General features: G+C 48.0%; 1 protein-coding gene across 16 annotated transcripts in view; it reads left to right on the forward strand.

The window, feature by feature from the left end:
• The window catches only part of ppargc1a (peroxisome proliferator-activated receptor gamma, coactivator 1 alpha), a 118,120-nt gene that overhangs the window by 78,557 nt on the left and 16,784 nt on the right, over window positions 1-22,779 (forward strand). For 5 of the 16 annotated variants that reach the window (XM_086104834.1, XM_086104831.1, XM_086104842.1 and 2 more), the window contains exons 2-8: window positions 3-182; window positions 12,811-13,005; window positions 13,822-13,947; window positions 16,064-17,249; window positions 18,081-18,126; window positions 18,341-18,414; window positions 20,644-21,793. In XM_086104834.1, coding sequence (XP_085960960.1) covers window positions 3-182; window positions 12,811-13,005; window positions 13,822-13,947; window positions 16,064-17,249; window positions 18,081-18,126; window positions 18,341-18,414; window positions 20,644-21,793 — 2,957 coding nt within the window. The remainder of the gene's footprint in view (window positions 1-2; window positions 183-12,810; window positions 13,006-13,821; window positions 13,948-16,063; window positions 17,250-18,080; window positions 18,127-18,340; window positions 18,415-20,643; window positions 21,794-22,779) is intronic. The other 11 variants (XM_086104837.1, XM_086104840.1, XM_086104836.1 and 8 more) reach the window with 4 other exon arrangements.

Consider the following 22,779-nt stretch of genomic DNA (forward strand, 5'->3'; position numbering starts at 1 on the left):
AGTGTGCTGCCTTGGTTGGCGAAGACCAGCCCCTCTGCCCCGACCTTCCCGAACTCGACCTCTCCGAGCTGGACGTCAGTGACCTCGACGCCGACGGCTTCCTGGGCGGCCTCAAGTGGTACAGCGACCAATCGGAGATCATTTCTGCACAGTACGGCAACGATGCGTCCAATCTTTTCGAGGTAGGTCGCAGCAGCATCTTTTTTTTGCAAGAATGCTGTCGAGTGTTGAAAAAACAGCGCAGGCGCGCTGGGAAGATAACGTGAAGCTTGATAAGCCCGCCGGGACCTTTGTCCCCTTATTTGGGGCCTGACAGTGGTGGGCCTCCTTATCAAAAGTGTTTATTTCAGCTTCAGCTTACTAATGCGGCTCACATCTGAAAGCAAACTATGGACACGTCGTAAAGAAAGGCTTCTCAAAAAGCTTGTAAAACTTTAATCTTCCCTCTATCACCCTTCCACTGTTCCTTTTTTTCCCTGTTGTCGCCCAGCGAGGCTGCCAACAAGGTCGACGATCCAGTCCGTGCCATAAAGCCGTCAGTCTCGCAGTCTTCATTAGGAGCCCTTATCGCTGCCGTAGATAAACAGGCAGAGGCCGTGAATGGACGCGGCGGCCTCGCCTCCAGGGGGCGAAAATGGCGCCGCGTCGTGTCACGCGCTCACGTTTTCAGCTGCCGTGCGTGTGATGGGCGCTCCTGCGGGCAACACTTGATAACAAGCGAAATTCTTTCCACGTTTAACCTCGTTGACCAGCGCCGGGGAACTGTTTCAGTGCCTTTGTGTGTGTGCCTCACCTCTGCGGACGTACACACTCGCGCACACAGAAATGGAGTCTAAGTGGAAGGTGGCGTGACTGGCTGCCGTCGAGCCCAAGCCATCTGGTTAAAAATACCGAGTGTCAGTTTCAAGAACAATGCATGTCCGACCTCCGTTAATAGCTTTTAACTCTGCTGTCCAGTTGCAGGTCAAATTGACTGTATTTTAAAAGTTGAATTCACACAATAGTCGTACAATTTTTACTCTGGAAAAGTGGCGGAAAAATAGGATTCTATTCAAAGTTTGGAGGTCCTTGCTTTCGAAAGAAGTTTGTTTTTAACCACATGAATAGGGGTGGGTAGAAATATCGGTGAATCGATGCGTGGCCAATATTCCATTGCCCCATTCAATTTCCATTCACCTGGTCATCTGAATTGATTGACCTGCTGGCCAGCAGGGGGTGCTTTGCGTGCAATTTGCATTGTTTGGATGCACAAAGACAAAATGGCAAACAAAGCCAACAGCAACGATGTGATGCCAGTGTCTTCCATTTTGAATTCTGACGTCCACAGCACAGGAAAGTGACAAAAAATGTCTTCAGTCATATTTGCCAGGTACAATGTTTAACTCTCATTCCAATACCCAAAAGGAAAGAAATATTAACCTTCCATGCACTTCGGCGTTTGTTCAGAACTGTTACGTTAAGCGGCCAAAATTCTTTGGGGGCTCCTGAAAAGTCGTGTCATGAATGCCATGAAGAATACAAATAGAAAATAAAATTATCTCTTCTATCTTTACTGCCCCTGGGTTTGTCCCAGCCTTCTATAGCATTTACCTTTGAGGTATCGTATTTTCCGCACGAAACGGCACACCTAAAAGCTTTCCATTTTCTTAAAAGCTCACAGTGCATCTTATAATCCGATGCGCCTTGTGTACGGTCATTACGGTGATGTTTCGACCCCAAAATGTCTCCTCGCTCGAAACATGCTAATAACGCATAGTTCAAACATAAGGCGAACATGGAAATAGAGCAGCGGCAAGAGAGTTCAAAGTGAACGAGTCAATGTTATAACTTGTGTCGCTGCTTTATTCAATAAGTTTTACTGACATCTGATTGTTCTGTTGGTGTTTCCTTGAGCGTAGCTCCATCTAGTGGATGCATTGTAGATTGCATCTTATAATGCGGTGTGCCCAATGTATGAAAAAAATGACAAAATAGGCCATTCATTGAAGTTGCGCCTCATTATCCAGTGCACCTTTTAGTGTGGAAAATACGGTATTTTATTTATACCTACTTGTTCCTTCTACGGCGGCACAGTGGTCAAGAGGTTATGAAAATCTGATATGCTAGCTTCAAAAAAGCGCGCAGATTCTGAATCGGCGAAAAAAAAAAGTAGAACTATTTACTTGTAGCTGGAATAAAAAAATAAAAATAATAAAAAAAGTTGACCAGTGCAATTAATCCTGCCGTGTCAATGAATATACCTGTAATGTGCTATGATGAGACAGAATCTGGCTTTTGCTGCACCCCACTTTGTTGCGGTCAGACGTGTGGTCCGCGCACGTGTCCCCGAGAACGGGTCTCACGTGTTCCGCATGAATATTGTGCACTCGTGACGATGTTTTCCAGCCCTTGCCGCGCACGCCAGCAGCTATTGTGTCACACTGAGTGAGATCTCTGCAAATCGTTGCCGTGAAGAAGCAGGGCTAAGGGGTGAGAGGGCGTACCGTTTGTAAATCAACCCCCCCCTCCACCACCCCTTACACTCTCCATTTTTGGAAAGTTTCAAGTCACCATATGAAGTGGCCAGTTCTTCATGTAGCAGGACCCGGCTAATCCCTTTTAATCTGACAGGGGAAAGTTTGCCTCTTGGCAAGGATTAGAGCGCCGGGGGGGAGGAGGGGGGAATGAATGGGGTGTGGGTGGTGGTGGGGGCACTGCTGATGTATTTCCTAATTAGCCTGCTGGAGCATCAGAATTGTAAAATCCTGATTGTCATCTTGGAATCACTTTCGGGTTGCGGAAAGTTTGGCCTGAGCAACATGGCCGCCACTTTTGAATGCCTTCTTATGTCGTCTTATGTCACACGTCCGTCTGGGTGACAAAAACTCAACCTTGACAGAATACGAGTTTATATATTCAACACGGCGTTATATTACGGAAAGGTCGACTTCAGGTTGCAGGACTGTTCCCTGCGGCAGACTCGCAAAGTGCTGGTAACTTGTTTGAGACGGAAGCAACTTTAGCGTGGCGATGCGACGGCTTGACTACGTGCCCCACGTGCGTTGGAACCGTATGTGGGGCAGCACCGTGGGATCACGAGGCGTCCCCTGGCTGGCCTTTTGCTCCATTATGAACTGTCCCGATGCGAAATGTGCAGTATGATAGGCCACACCCCACTCAGCGCCAATCCCCCCACCGCGCCACACACACATGTGAAACTTTCTTTGCTCGTGTTCGACACCTCTTCAAAACGGGCCGACTGTGAACGCCGGCGCTCTATTTCGGGCCGTGGTCGCTGGGGGTGCAGAGGGGATGCTAGCTCCAATAATTTCCTGATGTACTGCCAAAGATAACAGCATGGAAGCGTTGACCCAATGTCTTTTGAACTGGCCAGAGCCCTGCTAGGGTTACACGGCTGGCGGTCAACGGAAGGGTGGGGGAAGGCAAAGACACTTCACGGATAAGATTCAGACATGCCTCATTTAACCAACGAATTGATCAAGCATCACTGGTAATGCCTGAGTCCGCCCACAGAAGCATAGCTAAAGCTAAGCTAGCCACGGTGATCGTCAACATGTGCAAACTGGTATGATATAGACCACAGGTGTCAAAGTCAAGGCCCGGGGGCCAGATCTGGCCCGCCACATCATTTTTTGTGGCCCGCGAAAGCAAATCTAGCATGTCAAGTTCCATGATGCTTGCTAAAGTCTGAACCAACATTTCAAATTGTCATATGTATTCCACAATAGCATTCATTATTCTTGACTTCTTATTTTAAAACTAATTATTCTTCACTGTGTTGTGTGCTGTGTATGCAATATGTGGAGGTTGTTAAACATTTTTATGGTTTCCCAAAATTCATAACGGCCCTTCAAGGCAAACCGTAACTACAATGTGGCCCGCGACAAAAATGAGTTTGACACGCCTGGTATAGACTTATATTCCATACAGAGTGGTGCCTCTATTATGAAATGAACATGAGTAATAGTCCTGTTACATCGGTTTCTCAGGAATAGCAACAATCTCCCGGGGTCCGTTTGACCCCAGGGAATGTAAATGTCTCCAAGTCCAACAAACGTCGGCATTATTCACCCCATTGCGCATCATTTGTAGTATGCAGTACATTGATGACACTTGGGGAGCTACACAGAAGTTGTTTCATGCTGCAGACGATTGTTTTGTCTTTATTTGACTTAAAATTGAGTCAAGCTGACCCGCAACAGGAGGATTCAGTGTTGTTTTGGAGTCATTTCGGATTTTCATCGGTTTACGGGGCAGCTGCGATTGAACGCTGTGAACTCTGCCCACAAACAATTCCATTTTCGAGTGAGTCAGTCGCACGGGATTTTTTTTATTTCTTTATTTTTTCCTGCCTGGTGGTTGGTGACACCCCCACCCCACCCCCCTCCCCGCCCCGCCCATGTCAAGTGCACATTTGTCAACGCCCGGGCCAGACAGACATGAGGACAGATGGGTAGAGGAGGAGAAGGTTTGGGCTGGTGCCAGCCTGAATCAAAGCCGAAGGATTGCAAGTAAAAGGTTGTGGGCTTTGCAGCTAGTAAAATGAAATGCCAAGGCTTTAGAGTCTTACGAAGATAGTGTGCGTGGACATTCTGCAAGCATGCGATCATGCGTCGCCGAGCTCGGTCACACATGCCCTCTGACAGCCTTGGCGTAGCAGCTTTGAGCCAATTTCTCCCTTTCAACCTCCCGTTGTGGTGCGGGTCAATTTGAACCATTTTCCGTTTAAAGGAATATCAGCAGGAATTTGATTTCTTTTGGGGGTATGGAGCTTCTGCTCTTTGATTTAAGAAATTGAATGAACAATATTTAGGTTAGTAGGGTTTTTTTAAACCGTTTCAGGGACAGCGGTTACTACAGTGGACAGTTGATCATGAAAAAAGATATAAAAATACGAGTTAAGTTATTTTTCCGGATGAAACTTATTTGCACGGCCTAATAAGCAGAAATGTTTCATGGGATTTTTATGATGTTTTTATTATTTTATTTAAATATTTTATATTAGAAATTCCGGAAATAGAATTTCGTCGCCACTCTGAATTTTTTTTCTGCTCGTTTTAATGTAATCTGGAACAATTATTAGGATTGCTTTCATCTCTACCACTTTTGGATGCTCAAACTTGCCCGGGTCAAAATGACCCTAGCACATGATTGCAGTACCTGAGAAACAAACCGAATAGGAGGGTTAAGGTGAACGTGGATTGGATCGGTGGGTTCAAAAAATCAGCAGTAGATGAGCTTCCACGCTTGTCATTGGGGAAACACACACACACACACACACACACACACTCAGGGCAAGCTCTTATTGTTCCTGTTCCTGTACCCTGCTGAGCGCTTTGATTTGGCAAATTTATGCTGACATTTGAGAATACACCGCCCACACCGGTTCAGCGCTCCAGCAAAAGCGGTGTATGAATTACCACAGCCACCACGGCGCACCACCCCTTCCTCGTCTCGGCTGTTATCGCAGGGCGGCTCGGGCAATCAGCGGAGAAGGCGCACGCGGAGGATTTGTTTCTTCTGGAAAGACGAAGCGGTAGAAGGGGGAAGGCGGTCGGATCCCAAACAATAGTCCCTTCTGGGAATGTTTGGGAACAAGAGCAAGGGAAGGAAGGGAGCATCCTTTTGGTCTCGCTCTATCTCTCCTCCACACTCATCCCTCCGTCCCAGTGGGAAGCTGCTGCTGCTGATTGCGGCACGCTTTGGTGAGCCTACCCAGCTGATCCCAAACCCCCGAGTGCATCCCTGTCCTCGCCACTGGTGTCCACAGGTGTGTAATTGAAACGTAGCACGCGCACGTCAGATGGTGGTCTTCGGGAGCCGGCGTGCATCAGCCAGTGGCGGCTATTTTTAGCCAATGGGGTAATCTCGGCTAAGAGCCTTTCAGGGCTGTTTCACGTTAACCTGGCCAAAACACTAAGCCAATAATCCAACCCTCCCCCAGACTCGCGCCGGCGCACACACATACACACACACTAACATGTTGCTATGATCCCACCTGATAACCCACCTTGTATTATTTAACACAGGATTGGATGCGTGGAATTCTTGTACACCCTTCCAACTCCCAAGATACTCCCAGTAAAGTTTTCTTTTGCAATCTATAAAGACCAGTGAAGATGTTTATTTCATTCCTTTGGATGCCTCAATCAGCAGTACAAGTTCCATTGATTGTACAGAAGTTGACTGTGCTTCCATGACGAACTGACGTGAGCCAGAAATGGAAAGTATTGGCCTAGTTTGTCTTTTTTCTTACACTGCAAGCTTATGTCAGAGCTTCTGTTTATTTCCAATTATTTGCAAAGGCTTCAGAAAGTTCAAAAGGCTCTTGGAGACCTGATGACTCAATTGGCTGTCCAATCAGGAACCTCTGCTTGCATGTGCATGATCTTGACGCAGTTTGAAAGCAATGACAGAAAAGAACGAAATGGTTTGCAACCGTGGACACACCGAGCTTGGGAGTATTTATCGCGGAAAAGACATAACCAGAGCTGGTTATGTTGGTGGTGGTGGTGTTGTTGTTATTTTGGAAGAGATTTTTTTGGTCATCCATTGGCCAATGACGATCAGTCACTGCGCATTTGGCTGACATAAGAATTGTAAGCATTGAAAAAGGAAAGTCGGGACCCAAACTTTGGGTCATACCACTTCATGCTACTTTTTTTTTTTACATTTTGTGAACACTTTCGAGTTTTCCTCATTCACCAAAGAAGTGAGTTTTTGTAACGTCGGAGGTCGGCAAGCTTGGGGAGATCTCAAAAACTTCGCACAGGAAGGCCGAGGCCAAGTGTCAAACCCTGAATCCCCGAACTGTGGTGCAGATGAGCTAATTCCCCTCATCCACTGAGTGAAACTGGCAGCAACTTTAAATTTAAATGACAATGACAAAAGAAATAGCATGGAACATCTTCTAGTTCTTGTGAAGTAGCATCTTTTTTTTCCTCCCCCATCAGGTCAAACTAAGCCATGAAACGAACCTAATGGGGGAGGTGTGGTAGGATGCTGCGAAGAGCCCCATCAAACACACTCCCGGAACGCTCGCATCCATATGTGTGGCATTGATGTTCGACAAAGATGAACCTTGTACCAGCTTTGTTCTCTTTACTTGTAAAGAGGACGCAAAAGCCTTGTGAAGTCCTTTCTCTTTGACGAGCCCATATGGCACTTGAAAGTGCACGACAATCGGCTGGTGCTGAGGGGCCGGCTGATGGGGAAGGGGGTGGAGACAGCTGAGATGGCATGCTCGCAAAGTCATGACCGGGAGAAGAGACTCCGCCTCTACCTGCTTCCGTGCGCTCACACACACAAACACACGCGCACAGAAGTCAAGGTAAAAGATAATAGGTGTATTTGGTAATCAGCAAATAGCTTTTAGCGGGTGGGTAAGTGGCGGCGCCTGTGAGGCCTTGATAAGATCGTGTGCTTTCAGGTGTTTCCCTGTCACGCCGCCATTCAGCGCAAATTGAATACGGTGACCTTCTTTCGCCGCCGCATCAAATTGACTGCATTTCCCCCCCAAAAGATTCTGCCATTTCAATTACCATACATCTGCGATATTGCCAACACACACACACACACACACGCGCACGCACACAACTCGCTTTCCTGTGCGCCCCGCGATGTGGATTGTGACAACGACGTGCACAATTTGTTTGATACAGCACATTGGTGTCCTTCCGAGGACACCGTAACTGCGACAAAACGCTATCGATGGATTTGGCCAGGCCCAGAAGGTCACACACACACACACACACACACACACACACACACACACACACACACACACACACACACACACACACACACACACACACACACACACACACACACACGCACGCACACACACAAACAGCGTGCAGCTGTGTAAGCGTGATGGAGTTGTCCTCTGGTTAAAAACACGACAGCAAACCCCCACGTAGTCACAATTTGGTGTTGGTCAAGTCGCACGTGTGTATTTTTAAAAAACTGCTTTGGCACATCCTGCTGGCTTTTTGCTCCCGCGGCACTATGTTGAACTGAAGGGGAGGAGCTTCATTTCGTCCTGCTATAGCTTTGTCTAAAAGCCTTTCTGTCTTGATGTGTGACCGTCACTCAAGCGTTGGTCAGTCTTGATGTCTTCTTATCCTCTTATCATCCAGTAAGAGGAAGCGGCAGGAATTGGTCGACCATATTAGGAGCTCTTCATCCAGACATTGGGAAATATGAACCATGACAGCCAGCACCAGTAATTGGTTGGTCATGTGACTCATTCTTTGCACAAAGATGGTCAGGTTTGCACCTTCATTGCGTCAGCGAAACGTCAATCATATTTTCCCAAACATTGGTTAGTACAGTTTTCATGATTGTTGCTTGTTCGGTCATGTGACCCGTTTCTCGCCCAGACATTGGTGAGTTCACATGGCAATCGCAATTTTTTTGGCCCAACCGAACCATCATCGATTTTTCCGCTGACGTTCGTATAGTGTATTGACAGTCAAATTACACACTCTGGTCCGGAGTTCATCCCCAGCTCCTGTTCCTGCGGCGCACTACAAAAGCTCTGCGTGAGCGATATAGCTTTGAGCTGCAGGAACAGGGCGAGGCCACACAAAAGGAAGCAGAAAGAACATTCTTGCTCACATCCCAAGGGAGTCCGTCTCAATCGAATCTGGTCACACACACACACATATCCAGTACATGTACAGTATATACAGTATATTAATCTACCTCTTCTCACTTTCTCTTTTCCTCTCTCGTGTCCCATCAGTTCATCTGATAGTGTTCTAACGGTGTCGGATGGTTCCCGGGAGATTTATCTTTCCACGCACGCAGGCACATCTTCATTGATGGGTCAAACCATTTCCTCTCTGATGTATTACTCGCATGGCCTCCTAAAGCGGAGACAGACATCTGACATATAAATAGCCAGCGCGCTCCTGCAATGCCGCCTAATGTCAATTCATCCGCATAGCTCGTGCGCTTTAACAAGGAGACTCCGAGTGGTGAATTCCGAGCAGGACTAATGGATTATTACAAAGTCACGGTAGCGCCACCGCCACATAAAATGATTGGATTGGGAGTAACTTCTGATGATAACAAGAGTCAGTTGGCCGCTATTTATTAAAGCTAATCGCAGCGCCGGGCCGAGTGGAGGTTTAACATTTAGTTTTATGGTTTGGAACTCTGTCAGGCACACTGGGGGGGGAGTCTTACGTACGGTTGCATGGCTGCACACGGCCCATAATCACCCTCTCTCCGTTTCAGTGAGTTCATGTGAAATAAGCAGAGGTCTTTGGCGGGACGCTCCGATCCGTCTCTCACTGTGCCCTTATGCCCTTACCCTTTTTTTTTTTTTTTGCCACCTTCCCCCATCACGGCCATATGTGCGTCCAACCCCAGCTGATTCACCTTGATTTAGTACTCCTGGAGTTTTGGCAGAGTGACATTATTTGTTTAGCTCATCCCAAAGTTGAAGGCCGACATGATTCGTCTGAAATCTGATGAAACGTGACCGTCCAGGAAAGATTTAGATGAAGCAACGCAATTAAACTGTCACGGTGCAAAGCAAGATAAATGGAACTTTAACTGACGATGACCCACTTAATCGCAGATGTTTTGTCTTCCCACATTTGGTGGAACTTCTCTTTTTTTTTTTTGCCTCCTTTTTCACATGGAAATGATTGTTAGATTTGTGGGGGATTTTTAATTTTTTTATTTTTTGCCTTTGCAATACTCAAGAAGCAATTAGCTGATTTAATTTGACTATTTGGCCCAAAGTTTAGGAGCAAAGTGTTTGTTTGAAGCAGCTTTCACCTTTTTCCCTCTGTTATCAGCCTGGTGAATAGTATCTCCTGGAACACAATGCCTTGGTCCAGAACTCAATAAAATAGTTAATGGCAAGGACAATCTCAAAGACAGCCCTACCCGATAACAAAAGGACCTCACCTAATAATGAACAAGCGGCTTTCTTTGCACCGACGTGGGGCAAAGGAGGCGGTAGGGGAAGCTCTGCCAAGCACTTGCCAGCATGTTTTATGGCTAATTGAAGCATTTGGAATAAAACAGCCAGAGAATGGCACCCTTTAGAATTGCGGCGGGGGTTAATATATTGTGATCCCACAATTAGCCCGGGATTGTTAAGATCTCTTTAATTCGGCGAGGTCCATTAAGCGAGATGGGCGAGGAAGTGCTTCCACCGAGACGTTTGGTGTTTTTTTTCCCCCTTTCTTTGTTCCTACTGCCCCCTGATGCGCTCCACAGCTCAGTAGTAATCAATATAAGTGGACTGCAACCAGGTTAGCCAGCAGGCTCCTTACCCATCTGCCGTGTTTGTCAAAGCACTTTTAGGGTGCTGCCTTGGTCACTAAAATGATATTTTTGGAGGTGTGCAGGCTTGGGGATGAACACAATACATCTAGTGGTGTTACATATTCAGGATACCAAAAAAAAAGGTGATTGTATTCTGTTACAGTTGCAGGAAAAAAAACATCAGATCATCATCAGTTTACAGGTATGAAAAATGTGGATTATTTTGCACGATTGTATTTTTTAATGCGGGGAGAGAGGCGGCGCAGAAAAGTCTACGATCACGCACTCTTAACTTGTTGGCCAATTTTCCGGAGTTAATTGGGTACTTGCTCACAGTAGAGCTCAATGGTCAATGGCCAATGATGAAATGAGACCGGTCACTTCCTGGATACTTGTTGGTCTCTGAAAGTGACTCGAAAGGAATAGATGGTGACTGTTTTGGATCGTATTCACTGGAGAATTTAAACATTCATGAAAAAAAACACACACACACAAGGAGTGTTGCTGTAAAAGTCATCCGGGCTGCTTGTTATTATACGAGAAGTATCTATCTAGCTATCTAGCTATCTAGCTAGTTAGCTAACTAGCAAGCTCTTCAACATGGTGCACAAGTGGTTAGCATGTTTGTGGGTGCTCAGGCTTCCTCTGGCATTCCAAAACCATAGGTCAGAAAAGACCAGACAAATGTAAATGTAAAAATACATTTCATATTGATTTTATGTTTCTTTGTTTACATTTTTAAAAACATATTTGGTATGGAGTAATCCAAAAGTAATAACAAGTATTCAAGTTACATTCCTTGAATATTAAGGTATTTGGATCCCATTACTCAATACATTTAACATATAGACATATCAGAATACTCTTTTAAAAGTAACCATCCCAACCCTGCTGGTGTGGTTCTGATTTTGACAATGTGGGATCACACGTAACTGTTGTAACTGTAAGTAACTGTATGGCCCTGAAAAAGGTACAAACCATGTCCACATAGCAATCATTACAAAGAAAACCACACTATGTCCCTTTTTTTCTTCAGACATCATTTGTCGATGTGTAAATCATTAAAAGTCGCTTAGTGACTGAACTGGTCGAGCATGTGACCGATTCTCCTTCTTGTCACCTGGAATTTGAAAACAGGAGCGTTCTGACTTTGTGAAACATTTTCTCTCTGCACCTCGTCTTTTTCAGGGGTGTGTGTGTGTGTGTGTGTGTCGGGGGTGGGGTATATCAAACCTAAACAGATGGCTCATCAAAGACGATCGGCGTGAATAATCCTACTATTAATCTCACATTTGAGTTTGTACTGAGGTGTGCACCCACTTTACGTTTGAAGCTGGGGAGCAAAAAAAGGGTTGCACACCGTTCCAGCGCGCTGGATTTTAAAGCTCCTTACAAGTAATTAAACAGCATGACACCTCATACAGAGCAATTTCCTGTGAGGCGCTTTTTCTTGCCAGTGTGGCATGGCCCCAGTATACTTCGTGTTATCTTGGTGAAATATGTCCCCTTCATCATTTTCTAATAATGACAGAGTGCTCATGTTGTTAGGGAGACGATCAACTCACTGAGCATCCGATTAACATTTTCCTCACTGTTAGCGAGCTAACTCAACGCCGAAGATGGCTGTGTGGTCTCTAAATGAAAATGAAAGTGGGGGTGGGCGACATGAAAATAACCGGTGGCGGCCGGTAACATTTTGTCAAGGCAAGCATAATAACACTTGTTTATCCGCCTCCCAAAAACACCCAGCAAATGGCTGTTTGCACATAAACAGCACATGGATTCTGTTGCGACAGTGTTTCCGTAGGCTTCCCATTTGATCGTCAGCGTGCAATCAAATAACAAGGATTGAAGTTCAGAAAACAAGTTTAGTTGGTTCGAGTAAGTCAGGGGTTATTTGCTACATTTTGAATATGGAATAAGTCATCACTGGGTATAATACGCATCTAAAATTGCTTCTTTTCCTTGACCGGAACTTGACGCGTGTCATTGGCATCCGCTGTCCTGTCAACATTTTTTAAATATAGCCTGTTTATTTTTGCATAAGCGGACAGTAATTCTCCATATCTGAGGATTGGTGGCAAATGTCTTGCCAGCAAAAGGCAGGCGAGAGAGTGAACTTGCCGTCATTTTTTGCCCACAAACTCGTTCATAGCCAGCTAACTTCCCGAGCTCGCTACTTGCTACTTGTCAGCCTTGGTAATGGCTTTCGCAGAGAAGGTATTATTTTGGTCCAGCAAAGCTGCGTATTTAAAATATGAGTGACAGGCTTGACTCACTTTGCAAAGGGAAGAGAATTTTGTTTGCCAGAATAGAGCCAGCTCCTGGAAGGGAGGGGGGGGGGCAGTCTTAACAATAAAGGTCTGCATACAACCACCCACCACTCTTACTTTCCTAGGAGGAGAAGATTTACAACTTCCAGACTAAAATGTCCTATTTTTCCTTTCTCTGTGTGTTTCTGTCTGTCTTCTGCTCACCGCCCCCCTCCCCCCTTTTTTTTTATTTCTTTTCCCGCCTGCTAAGAAGATAGATGAAGAAAATGAGGCCAACTTGCTGGCAGTGCTTACAGAGACCCTGGATAACATCCCGGTGGATGAGGACGGTCTGCCTTCGTTTGAGGCTCTGGCAGATGGGGACGTGACCAATGCCAGTGACCAGAGCTGTCCCTCCTCCCCCGATGGCTCGCCTCGGACCCCAGAGCCCGAGGAGCCTTCCCTGGTAAAGCCTCTCCATTTTGTCCTGGCTGCTCCGTTCACTTTAAAGCATTTGTATGCAATCGCCGTACCAAGAGCTGGCTCCGGATCACAACACGACTCTTCTAATGCTTCCATTGGGCTTGAAGTCAGTTTGCTGTTGGGTTGCGGAGGTACACGACCGCTGATTATTTCCCCGCCCACTTTTTGTGTCTTCACATGACTACGAGTACTCGTATTTGTTTTGATCAAATGAAAGCAACAAATGAGGTTACTCAAATCATTCCGGCTCTTAAGCGCTAATTCTATTCAAATACGAGCACCACGGCGAGGCCAACGATGGCCGCAAATGGAATGGGCATTGAATGAAAGAAAAGGCAAAGCAAAATTCATCTCCTCTATTCCCGGTAGGTCTCGGCTAATCCGTGCCCCCTCCCCCCGCCCCCCACCCTCACCATTGCCACACTCCTTGTGCCAAAGTCGTCTCTTTTGGAAGCAAGGCAGGCCTCTTAGCGTTGTGCGGCTATTTTTACACACAAGCGTGTGAACAATTCTCTTGGCTTTTGGTGCTAAAATGTTAACTTACACTTCATTTAACTTTCCTAATGAGCGTCCCAGCGTGTCTGTTCAGTCCCCCTGGAGAATACAAACCCGTCACGTCCTTTTTTCGACCACTTTACCAGTCCCCCCCCCCCCCCCATCTGCTCAGATGGGTAAAAATCATCGTCAATTGAAAGAAAATGGCCATTTGCATAATGGGCGCTAACTTCAACCTCCCTCCCTTCCCTCACTCCTTGTTGTGTCGCCCCCCCCCCCCCCCCTCTGCACCGCTTGGGTCCAGCTGAAGAAGCTCCTTCTGGCGCCTGCAAACTCCCAGCTCAGCTATAATCAATACACAGGTGGCAAGGCACAGAACCATGCAGCCAGCAGCAACCACCGCATCCGACCACCACCTGCTGTCGTCAAGGTACGCACACTCATTTTTATGTTAGTTAATCTTCCTCGCTCTGCTCTCGCGCTCACAATTTTCTTGTTTTGGTCGCCGCCTTTAGAAGATGTTAGACCACCGCTCTGCTATCCCAGAGGGGGTTCTGGGGGGGGCTTCTGGTAATGAAAACAGGCTGATTGCTGTTGGGGTTTGCAGGCGAGGCTTCGGCACCGTTCTCTCATTAGCTCCGCCACTTATCCGTCTTGATGGGGACACGTCAGAAGAAAAACATCGACGGGATTCCAGAGATCTGGTCACGTTCGACGTCGAATGAGCTCATGACGGAGTCGCTTGCTACGGGTTGTCGTTTTGTGTCCAAACACATATCGCGCGACTTAATTTGTTCTTAAAATGAAAAGATCAGACACACATTCGCGCCGCCACTATGTTTGCACAGTGTCGGATTCCATTTTCACGCGCTGCCTTTGAGTCATGCGTTTGCGGAGCGCAGTGAACGAAGGGTCTCAAAGGACGCGGCGTGCAAGCGCAGTGCTCGGAGGGCCGCGCAATTAAGACGATGACTTCACACCCGGCGTCGGCGTCTAGTCTCTGAGGCAGCTGCTGTGCTCCAGCTACCGGAGTTGTTTTTTTGAGCTCTCTGTCTACCGATAAACATTGTTCCGAAGACGAGTGTGGACTTACCATCGCCCCCAACTTACACAATGTGTTTTCTGAGTAATTGCTTCAAACGATGATTGAATGCACAGCATTGCTGCCGAGCCTGAGCACAGAGGAGGGTGAACTTTCTTCCTATTCTTACGGCCGAGGAAATGAAGCAGTCATTTCTGGTGCCACAGTACACGTTTTTTGGAATGTCACCCTCACCTAAGAAGGATGCCCCTCCCCACCGGTGGAGACGGCGTGCATTGGGTCATCCTGTGGAAGTGTGCCGGCTTGGCAAGAGGCTCACTGTGCTCGCTTTGTTTTTGGGGGGTATAGCAAGAGCGGAATAATGTTACAGTAATCCCTCGTTTATCGCCGTTAATGGGGACCAAAACCACCCGCGATCAACGAAAATCCGCCAAGTAGCGACCCCCCATATAGGTACATGTACATAATATTCCTCTTCATCTTCCGAACCGCTGTATCCTCACTAGGGTCGCGGTGCGTGCTGGAGCCTATCCCAGCTGTCTTCGGGCAGTAGGCAGGGGACACCCCGAATTGGTTGCCAACCAATCGCAGGGCACACAGAGACGAACAACCACGCATGCCCACACCCACACCTAGGGACAATTTAAAGTGACCAATCAGCCTGCCATGCATGTTTTTGGAATGTGGGAGGAAACCGGAGTACCCGGAGAAAACCCACGCAGGCCCGGGGAGAACATGCAAACTCCACAGGCCGGAGCTGGAATTGAACCCAGTCCCTCTGCACTGTGAAGTTGACGTGCTAACCACTGGCCCACCGGGCCGCCTACATAATACTTATAAGGCCAAATTTAATGGTATAGATGCATGTAGAAGTAAATTTTGAAGTAATTAACATGACTTAATGCTGTATACTAATAGATTTAAACATGTATAAATTAGGTTAGTTTATGAATAACAAAAGACAGTACAGTAATCCTCGTTTATCGCGGTTAATGGGGACCAAAACTGCCCGCGATAAACGAAAATCCGTGAAGTAGCGACCCCCCCTTCCATATAGGTACAGTACATGTACATAATATTTATAAGGCCAAATGTAATGGTATACATGCAGGTAGAAGTAAATTTTGAAGTAATTAACATGACTTAATGCTGTATACTAATAGATTTAAACATGTATAAGTTAGGTTAGTTTATGAATAACAAAATACAGTAAACATATACATGTAGTACTGCATATGTTGCTCCATGTGACTCGCTGTTGTTTTGCTGACTTTCGCTGCTTCTCGCGGACCTTTTGCGGACTTAAAAAAAAAAAATTATGAATATGTTTGAAAAAATCTGCGATGCACTGAAGCCGCGATAAACGAACCGCGAACTAGCGAGGGATCACTGTACTTCAATTCATCACATGATTGAGTTCGGTCAGTGAGGTTGAATGGAACTCACAAGTCCAGAGAGTACCGTACAAACATTTTGGAATGACTTGGTGCCCCTTTTTGAACAGACGGAGAGCCCCTGGAATAGCAAAGCAAGAGGGGTCTCCAGCCAACAAAACCGCCCTCTGAGACGGCCTTGCACAGAGCTGCTGAAGTACTTAACAGCTACTGATGACATCCTGCTCCACACCAAAGCCAACGAAAAGGGCAGCTGGAGTGGCGCCCCCGGAAGGGACAAGAGCAACCTGGGCCTCGGCGCTTCCTCCTCCTCTTCCTCCTCGCCGTCCTCATCATCCACCTCCTCCTTCTCCTCCCTGTCCTCCACTTGTTCTTCGTCCACCGCCGCCTCCAAAAAGAAGTCGGCCGCGCCGCCGCAACCGCCGCCGCCGCCGCAGCAGCATCATCACCAGCGAGGTGAGAGCCGGGCTGCAGGCGAATGTAGTGGGGCTGGGAAGTGGCAGCGTTGCGCTCAGGATGACGGGGTTGAGGAGTCGGAGGGCGCCTCTATCTCTGTCGGCCACAGAACCTACAGCTGCGGCCGCGTTCGCCCTAAAGCCAGCGAAGAAGGACGGCCGCCAGGTGATGTGGGCCACCTGGCCGCCGCTAGGTTCATTAGGTATATGCATTCTTATTCCCTCCCTCCCCGAGAGGTGAGTCACAGCTGTGAGCATTGCCGAGAGGCTGTCGGCGGCGCCACTCGAAAAAAGACTAGTGGGTCCAACCGCACTCAACGTACACACATCACAGTTACCGTTAGGAAAAGGGAAGCAAAGCCGGGTCACCCCTTACTTAGCCGGCTGCTCACTACCAAACTGAGACCTGCTCGCTACCGAGGGCACCTTCTCAACCCCTTAACCGGCACTCACGGCGAGTTAGTGGGGGAGAGCTCCGAGCGCGTCAAACCGATGGAGGAAGAGCGCACCGATGTTAGAAAGCGGCGTCGAGAGACAAGCCCCCGTAACATAGACACGGGCTTTGGACTAGAGCTGGGGCGGCCAAGCCAGGGAGGCTCTGGGGAGGATGTCGACCATGATCATAAAAATAAGAATCACGATGATGATGATGCTGCTGATGGTGTCTATGATGATGACCATGTCACGGGCAGCCCTGCCGCGGTGCTCTCGCAAGGCCCGCCGAGCCCCCTCTTCCCAGATACTAGCATTGCAGAGCCCACCCCTGCCTGCTTCATACATGGGCATGGGCAGCCACACAGGCAGGCACTCAGCGAGCACCCAGACGACCACCTGTTGTTAGGTAATCATGACTGCATCCCCCCCCCCACCACTGGCCTTATCTCTGCTCCCTCTTCTCCTTCTCCTGCTCTAACCGTTCCCAGTTTGGCGTCACGACTAACTGCTATTCTAATTCGAAGCTAACACTCATTCCGAGCGCATCAACACGACTGACACCATTCTACTTCCAATTTCGATGGAGTGAAACCAAAACATAGAGGGTGGGAAAAGTGGGTGAGCCTTGTTTTTCGACTGTGCGTCTTGCATTTATGATTACAGTTGGCCGGTTGAGCTGAGTGTGAATATACTGAATATTTTCGCCTCCGAACCCGGATGCTGCTCTTTAGCCACTAAAAGCCACGTTCCCTTAGCCGGAGCACAAGTCGGCCAAAGCCTCGGGCAACTGCACAAGCTTCCTTGACTCTCCTTTCTTCCTTTTCTTTATTTCCCCCCTCCTCTGCTGTTGGTGCATGCGATGATGACTTGTCCATGGAGGGGCTCACCCACCGCCATTGTGTCTTGTCCGTGGCATCGTCTCTGTGTGTCTTTCCATTCCAAACGTGTCCGTACGGAGACACCCGTGACCCACGTGCCATCACCTCATCCTGCCTCACACAGTGAACAGGGTAGCCTGAGAGAATCAATTGATAAAATGGGGTCTTCAAAACACTGAAAACAAAAACAAAACATAAAACAGTAGTTCAGTCTTCTAACCAGGGATGGGTGTTTTTTTTCTGTAGTGCATTTGATGAACAAATTTGATATTAATTGTTGCAGAATGTGGACCTGTTCTCTTCTGCCAACAGTGTTCTAACTAGATCAATAATTACCCGTGCTCCTTTGTGTTCTGCAGCCAAACCAACCACCTTGCCACTACCTTTGACCCCAGAGTCTCCAAAGTAAGTGTGAGAAGTTTTCCACGTTCTTCTAGGCAAAAGGAAAAAAAATTGACGTGAAAATAAGACAAAAAGGTCAGAAAGAGACAGACAAAGGCACTGTACGGAGTCGAATCGGAGGCATTTTTGTGACTCATATCCACATCTTAGATCACTTTGAAATCCTTCTCATCACCCGAGGAGTAAACCATCTTGCTTATTTTTTTTTGTCTTGCAGTGACCACAAGGGATCACCGTTTGAGAGCAAAACCATTGAATGCACATTAAGTGTGGAGATTGCTGGAACCCCAGGTAAGCGGACACTTCCTCTTTCGCTTTCCTTCCCATGTGGATTGTTCCATCGGAGTTCAAGGTTAGGGGGAACATTAATACGTCCCCGAGTATTGATTAGGCTGTCGGTTTATGAGGAAAGCCCTCCCATCCTCCATTGCTCATACTGTGAGTCTTCCTTGAAATTGTGTTAATGCTCTTCGACTGCTAGCTTAGTTAGCTAAACACATCATAGCCAAATGATCGGGGGTTTTTTTGCTTGTTGGTCTAAAGGTTTTTCATTTTTCTGCCTGTTTGCGTGTCACTGGCGACCGCTTTTGCGCAAGGTCAGCATCGGTGTCCTTTTGCCTCGTAGTCGGTTAAGTCGCACCGGCCCCCTTTTAGGTATTCATTTACCAGCTGTGGAAATGGCTCACCGCGTGTGTGCACCTTGTACCGTCTGTGTGTCGAGGACCGTGGATGCTAAACCTTCCACTCTTGACGTGGTTAATATTTCTTATGGTTTTACTGCGCGCATGAATTGACCCGTGGCCTGTTTTGTACCACCGGCTCTGTACAACTTCTGAGCCGACTTCCCTCTCCGGCGCATTTTTTAGGATTCGCTATTAGCTGGGAAGTTATTAGCTCAGTAAAGCTCCGGGTTACTGAGCCTCACACTCGTTCCGACCTGGGGATTAGCTAGTGCTGAATGAGAGAGATGGATAGAGATCTCAGTAAGTCCAGGTGAAAGCTTCTTGGTCCTTTGCGGACGAAGAGTAACATTCCACTACAGTAAGATTGCAGTGGCGTAATTGATAACCAGGGCGGGGGAGATGAGAGGTGGGGTGTTCCGCCTTCAAAGCAAGTCATCCTTAATGGAACTTTCCATGAATACTACGTGCTGACGAACCATACCATCTTATGTCAGCTTTTGTACTGTTGGCTGCATGTTTTCCTGACTTCCCAAACAGTGACAGTCGAGCTGCAATTGCGACACTAACGGCAAGAGCGCCTTGTGACTTTTTTTTTTGTGTGTGTGATGGATGACAATAAAAACCTTGCGTTGTTTTCGGCACAATTAATGTTTGTGTCTGTGCCACATTCGTTTCTCAAAAGTTTGACTGAGAGACTCAAATTTGTCTAATTTAGATTTATTTTGCCCCCCCCCCCACCTCCACCACCGCTAATGGCTCCGAGTTTATGACCCTACGTGCGCATTGTTTTGCACAGATGGTGCTTCATTGTGTCAATTTATTTATTTTTTTTGCATAATTTGTCGATACATGTGTTTCAAATGTGAGAAAAAGGGGGGGAAAAAAGAGCGGCACTAGGGTGTTTGAAGTTTGCATACAGCATGATAATCCGATGTAATCAGGCATTCCAAATGCAGCAACCTCCTATAGTTGCTTATCCAGCTCCCGCGCTCCCTTTTGCGAGCTGCCTCTCTGCAGCCTCCTCTCATGCCGGATTCGATGCTAATAGCTGTCATTTGGTGCAATTCGGCAGCCAGCGAGGAATGGTGTGCATTACAAGAAAGGTAAAGAAGAGTGGCAAGTGTAGGCGTGTGAGGGAAACATGTCGTCGAAGATGGCCAACGGGAGGGAGGAAGAGGAAGAGGAAGATGGCTAGAGGAGAGGAGGAAACTGGGAATGAGTGTAATGGCGACGGCCGCTTGTGTGAGTGCATTAACAGTGCTATAAAGTGGGCTCATCTCAGGACTTCCCATATAACTGCCATCTGTCCGGTTGTAAATCTGACCACCGCCGGAGGAGTAGACGGGAGGCCGTGAGCTGTAGGGACATCCCATCAGAAAGGAATGACACTCACTTTGCCGCCTTGTACCTCCGTTGTACATTCTCAATGGAAAACAAGAACACTTCAGCATTGGGGTTTTCTTCTTGAAAACACGCTCGCGCTGCTGGAATTTCTTCTCGGTGACCATTCGCCCGGTCATGAGGTGCGTCCTCAGTCGTGTTGTTTCCCCTACGGCCCCTTCCAAAAGAGATCGTTCCAAGGTCACCGAGGAAGGGGCGGGGGGTGGCATCCAACCGTATTACTGCACCACCGTATTAAGTTACATCAAGCATTACATTAATCTGTCAAGGCTGTAATAAAATCGAGATCAGGATTAATCATAGTGAACGTGCATATTTTAATCAAACGCATATCTTCGTCCTCGTCCATAAAGTCACTTTGAGTTCACCGAAAGGGAATGCGGTATATTTGAGACCTGTTTTTCTTTCTTTGCCCCACCCACCCCCTTTCCCGTAGGTCTGACACCACCGACCACGCCCCCACACAAAGCCAGTCAAGAGAACCCTTTTAAAGTATCGCTCAAAACCAAGTTGTCTCCATGTTCCTCCTCAGCCTTGACGTGTAAAAGAGCAAGGCTGGTCGAGTTGGGTCCTGGCCCCAACAGGAAGGGTCCCGAACAGACTGAGCTGTATGCCCAGCTGAGCAAAGCGTCCACCGTCCTCCCGTACCCCGTCACTCCACAAATGACAGGGAGCGGACTTATGGAGCATCGCAGCGCGTGCAACCCTAAGCGGGCTCCTCCCTGTGGCGTCAGTGACCATGACTATTGTCAGGCGTCGGCGAACGCAAAGAAGTACGGCAACATGGCCGCCGGTGCCATGACCGCAGCGGGGGAAAAGCCAATCGCGCCAGGTGCCACTGCTGCTTCTATGCCGGCAGCAGGTGCAATGGGGAACCAGCATGTCGGATGTAAGGATTCAGCCACGCCCCCATCGTCTTCACCTTCATCAACATCTCGTCCTCTAGCCAAGCGGCAAAGTTTTGCCTCCGCGACTGGAGATGAAGCTCACATTCAGGGATTAGGGAAGGAGTCCCTTGCCCAGAACTCCCAGGTCCCAGGACAACGGGACTGCTCATCTGCCCTCTGCCGCAAGCTCTTGTGCGACCGGGAAATCCGAGCTGAACTCAACAAGCACTTTGGCAACCCCTCGCAAGCCCTGTACAGTCAGGGTGAAGAGGACAGGGAGCCAGGCGGCAAAGCCAACAAGGTGGACCCTCCTCCGTCCCTCGAGGAAGAAGAGATTGACTCCCAGAGGTTGCCGCGATCTGGCGGCCCGCATTCGGGGCTCCTGTCCCTCCACGATGAGCTGGAGTTGGGCGAAGGACGTGAGAGTCGCTTCCTTTACCCGTGGGAGGGCACCCCTCTGGACCTACTCTTTGACTGCCCCCCGTGTTCTCCCTCCTCTTCCCCACCGTTGAGCTGCTCCCCATCACGAGGCTCTGTCTCGCCGCCGTCGTCCCTCCTTCTGTCGCCCAACAGGCCTTTCTGCTGGTCTGGCGGGAGGTCGCGCTCCCGCTCCCGTTCTCACTCCGGCTCACGCAGCTCTTCCCCAGGCTACCGGAGGCGCTCCCTGTCCAGCTCGCCTGATCGACATCCCTCCTCCTGGTAAGTCTCCTTAATGAACTTCCTCTGCCTGAACCTTGGCTGATCCCCACCCATGCAGTTAAACAGTTAAACGGGGCTTGGAAATCAGCGGGTGGGGGGGGGGGGGGGGGCTTAGTAGCCTGATCAGTTGGTGTCAGACTGGATCAAGCCTGGAGACTTCTGGAGCTCTCGCTGTTCTCAGCTCATTCTATCTGCATATATTTCGGTGAAACCAGGTCGAGTGTACAATCTGATCAATTGCTGTTTGCATTGTTGAATTGTGCATCCCCCCCCCCCCCCCAAAAAAAATAAATAACGACTAACCAACAAAAAGGGAAAGCTCCCAGAAGAGGGGCATTATTTGAACTGTTTTCATCTCTCGACAGAGTTTTGAGCGCCTTCCTAATATTAGCCCCCCTCCCGCTCTGTTCCCTCTGATGCTGTTTCTTTCCGTTTGATGCAAGTGTTATTGTTTTAAGCGGCAGCTGTTGTTTTTACGGCACGCTCGAACCCCTTCTCTTTCGCATCGCGCGGAGATGAAAGAAAAAAAAAATCCAGGCTCCGGGATTGTCGTCTCAAATCCTCTTCAAAGGAGATCCTGTCATCAGAGCGCGTGTGAGAACTTCATTTCCCATGGTTCTCTTTGATCAGTACGTCGAGGCTTTCTGTCGGGTTCCGTCGAGAGGCCAACCGAGTCTGTTGCGAAGTAAATGAAGTTAGTCAGCCGTAGGTGCCTCTCAGTTCTTGACTCCCATGCAGTTTGTTTACCTGATTACCAAAAGGTCAGTTTACTCCACGGAGCCGACGGGAGTCACTTCAACTCTGTTGCGTCGTTTTGTTTTTTGCTCCGAGCTAACGTGCTGGCGCATTTATCCAATAATAGTCTCAAGGCAATTCAATCACAGTCTGACAAGCTTCCCGAAAATACTAGGCCAAAGCAGAACAGAAGAGAACAGGAACACTTGATGTGTTTTCTTCATATCTCTCCAGTTAAGAGATTCTGCGTC

This window comes from Hippocampus guttulatus, chromosome 2, assembly GCF_054856545.1.
Source record: "Hippocampus guttulatus isolate MCC_2025c chromosome 2, RoL_Hgut_1.0, whole genome shotgun sequence".
Lineage (NCBI taxonomy): Eukaryota > Metazoa > Chordata > Actinopteri > Syngnathiformes > Syngnathidae > Hippocampus > Hippocampus guttulatus.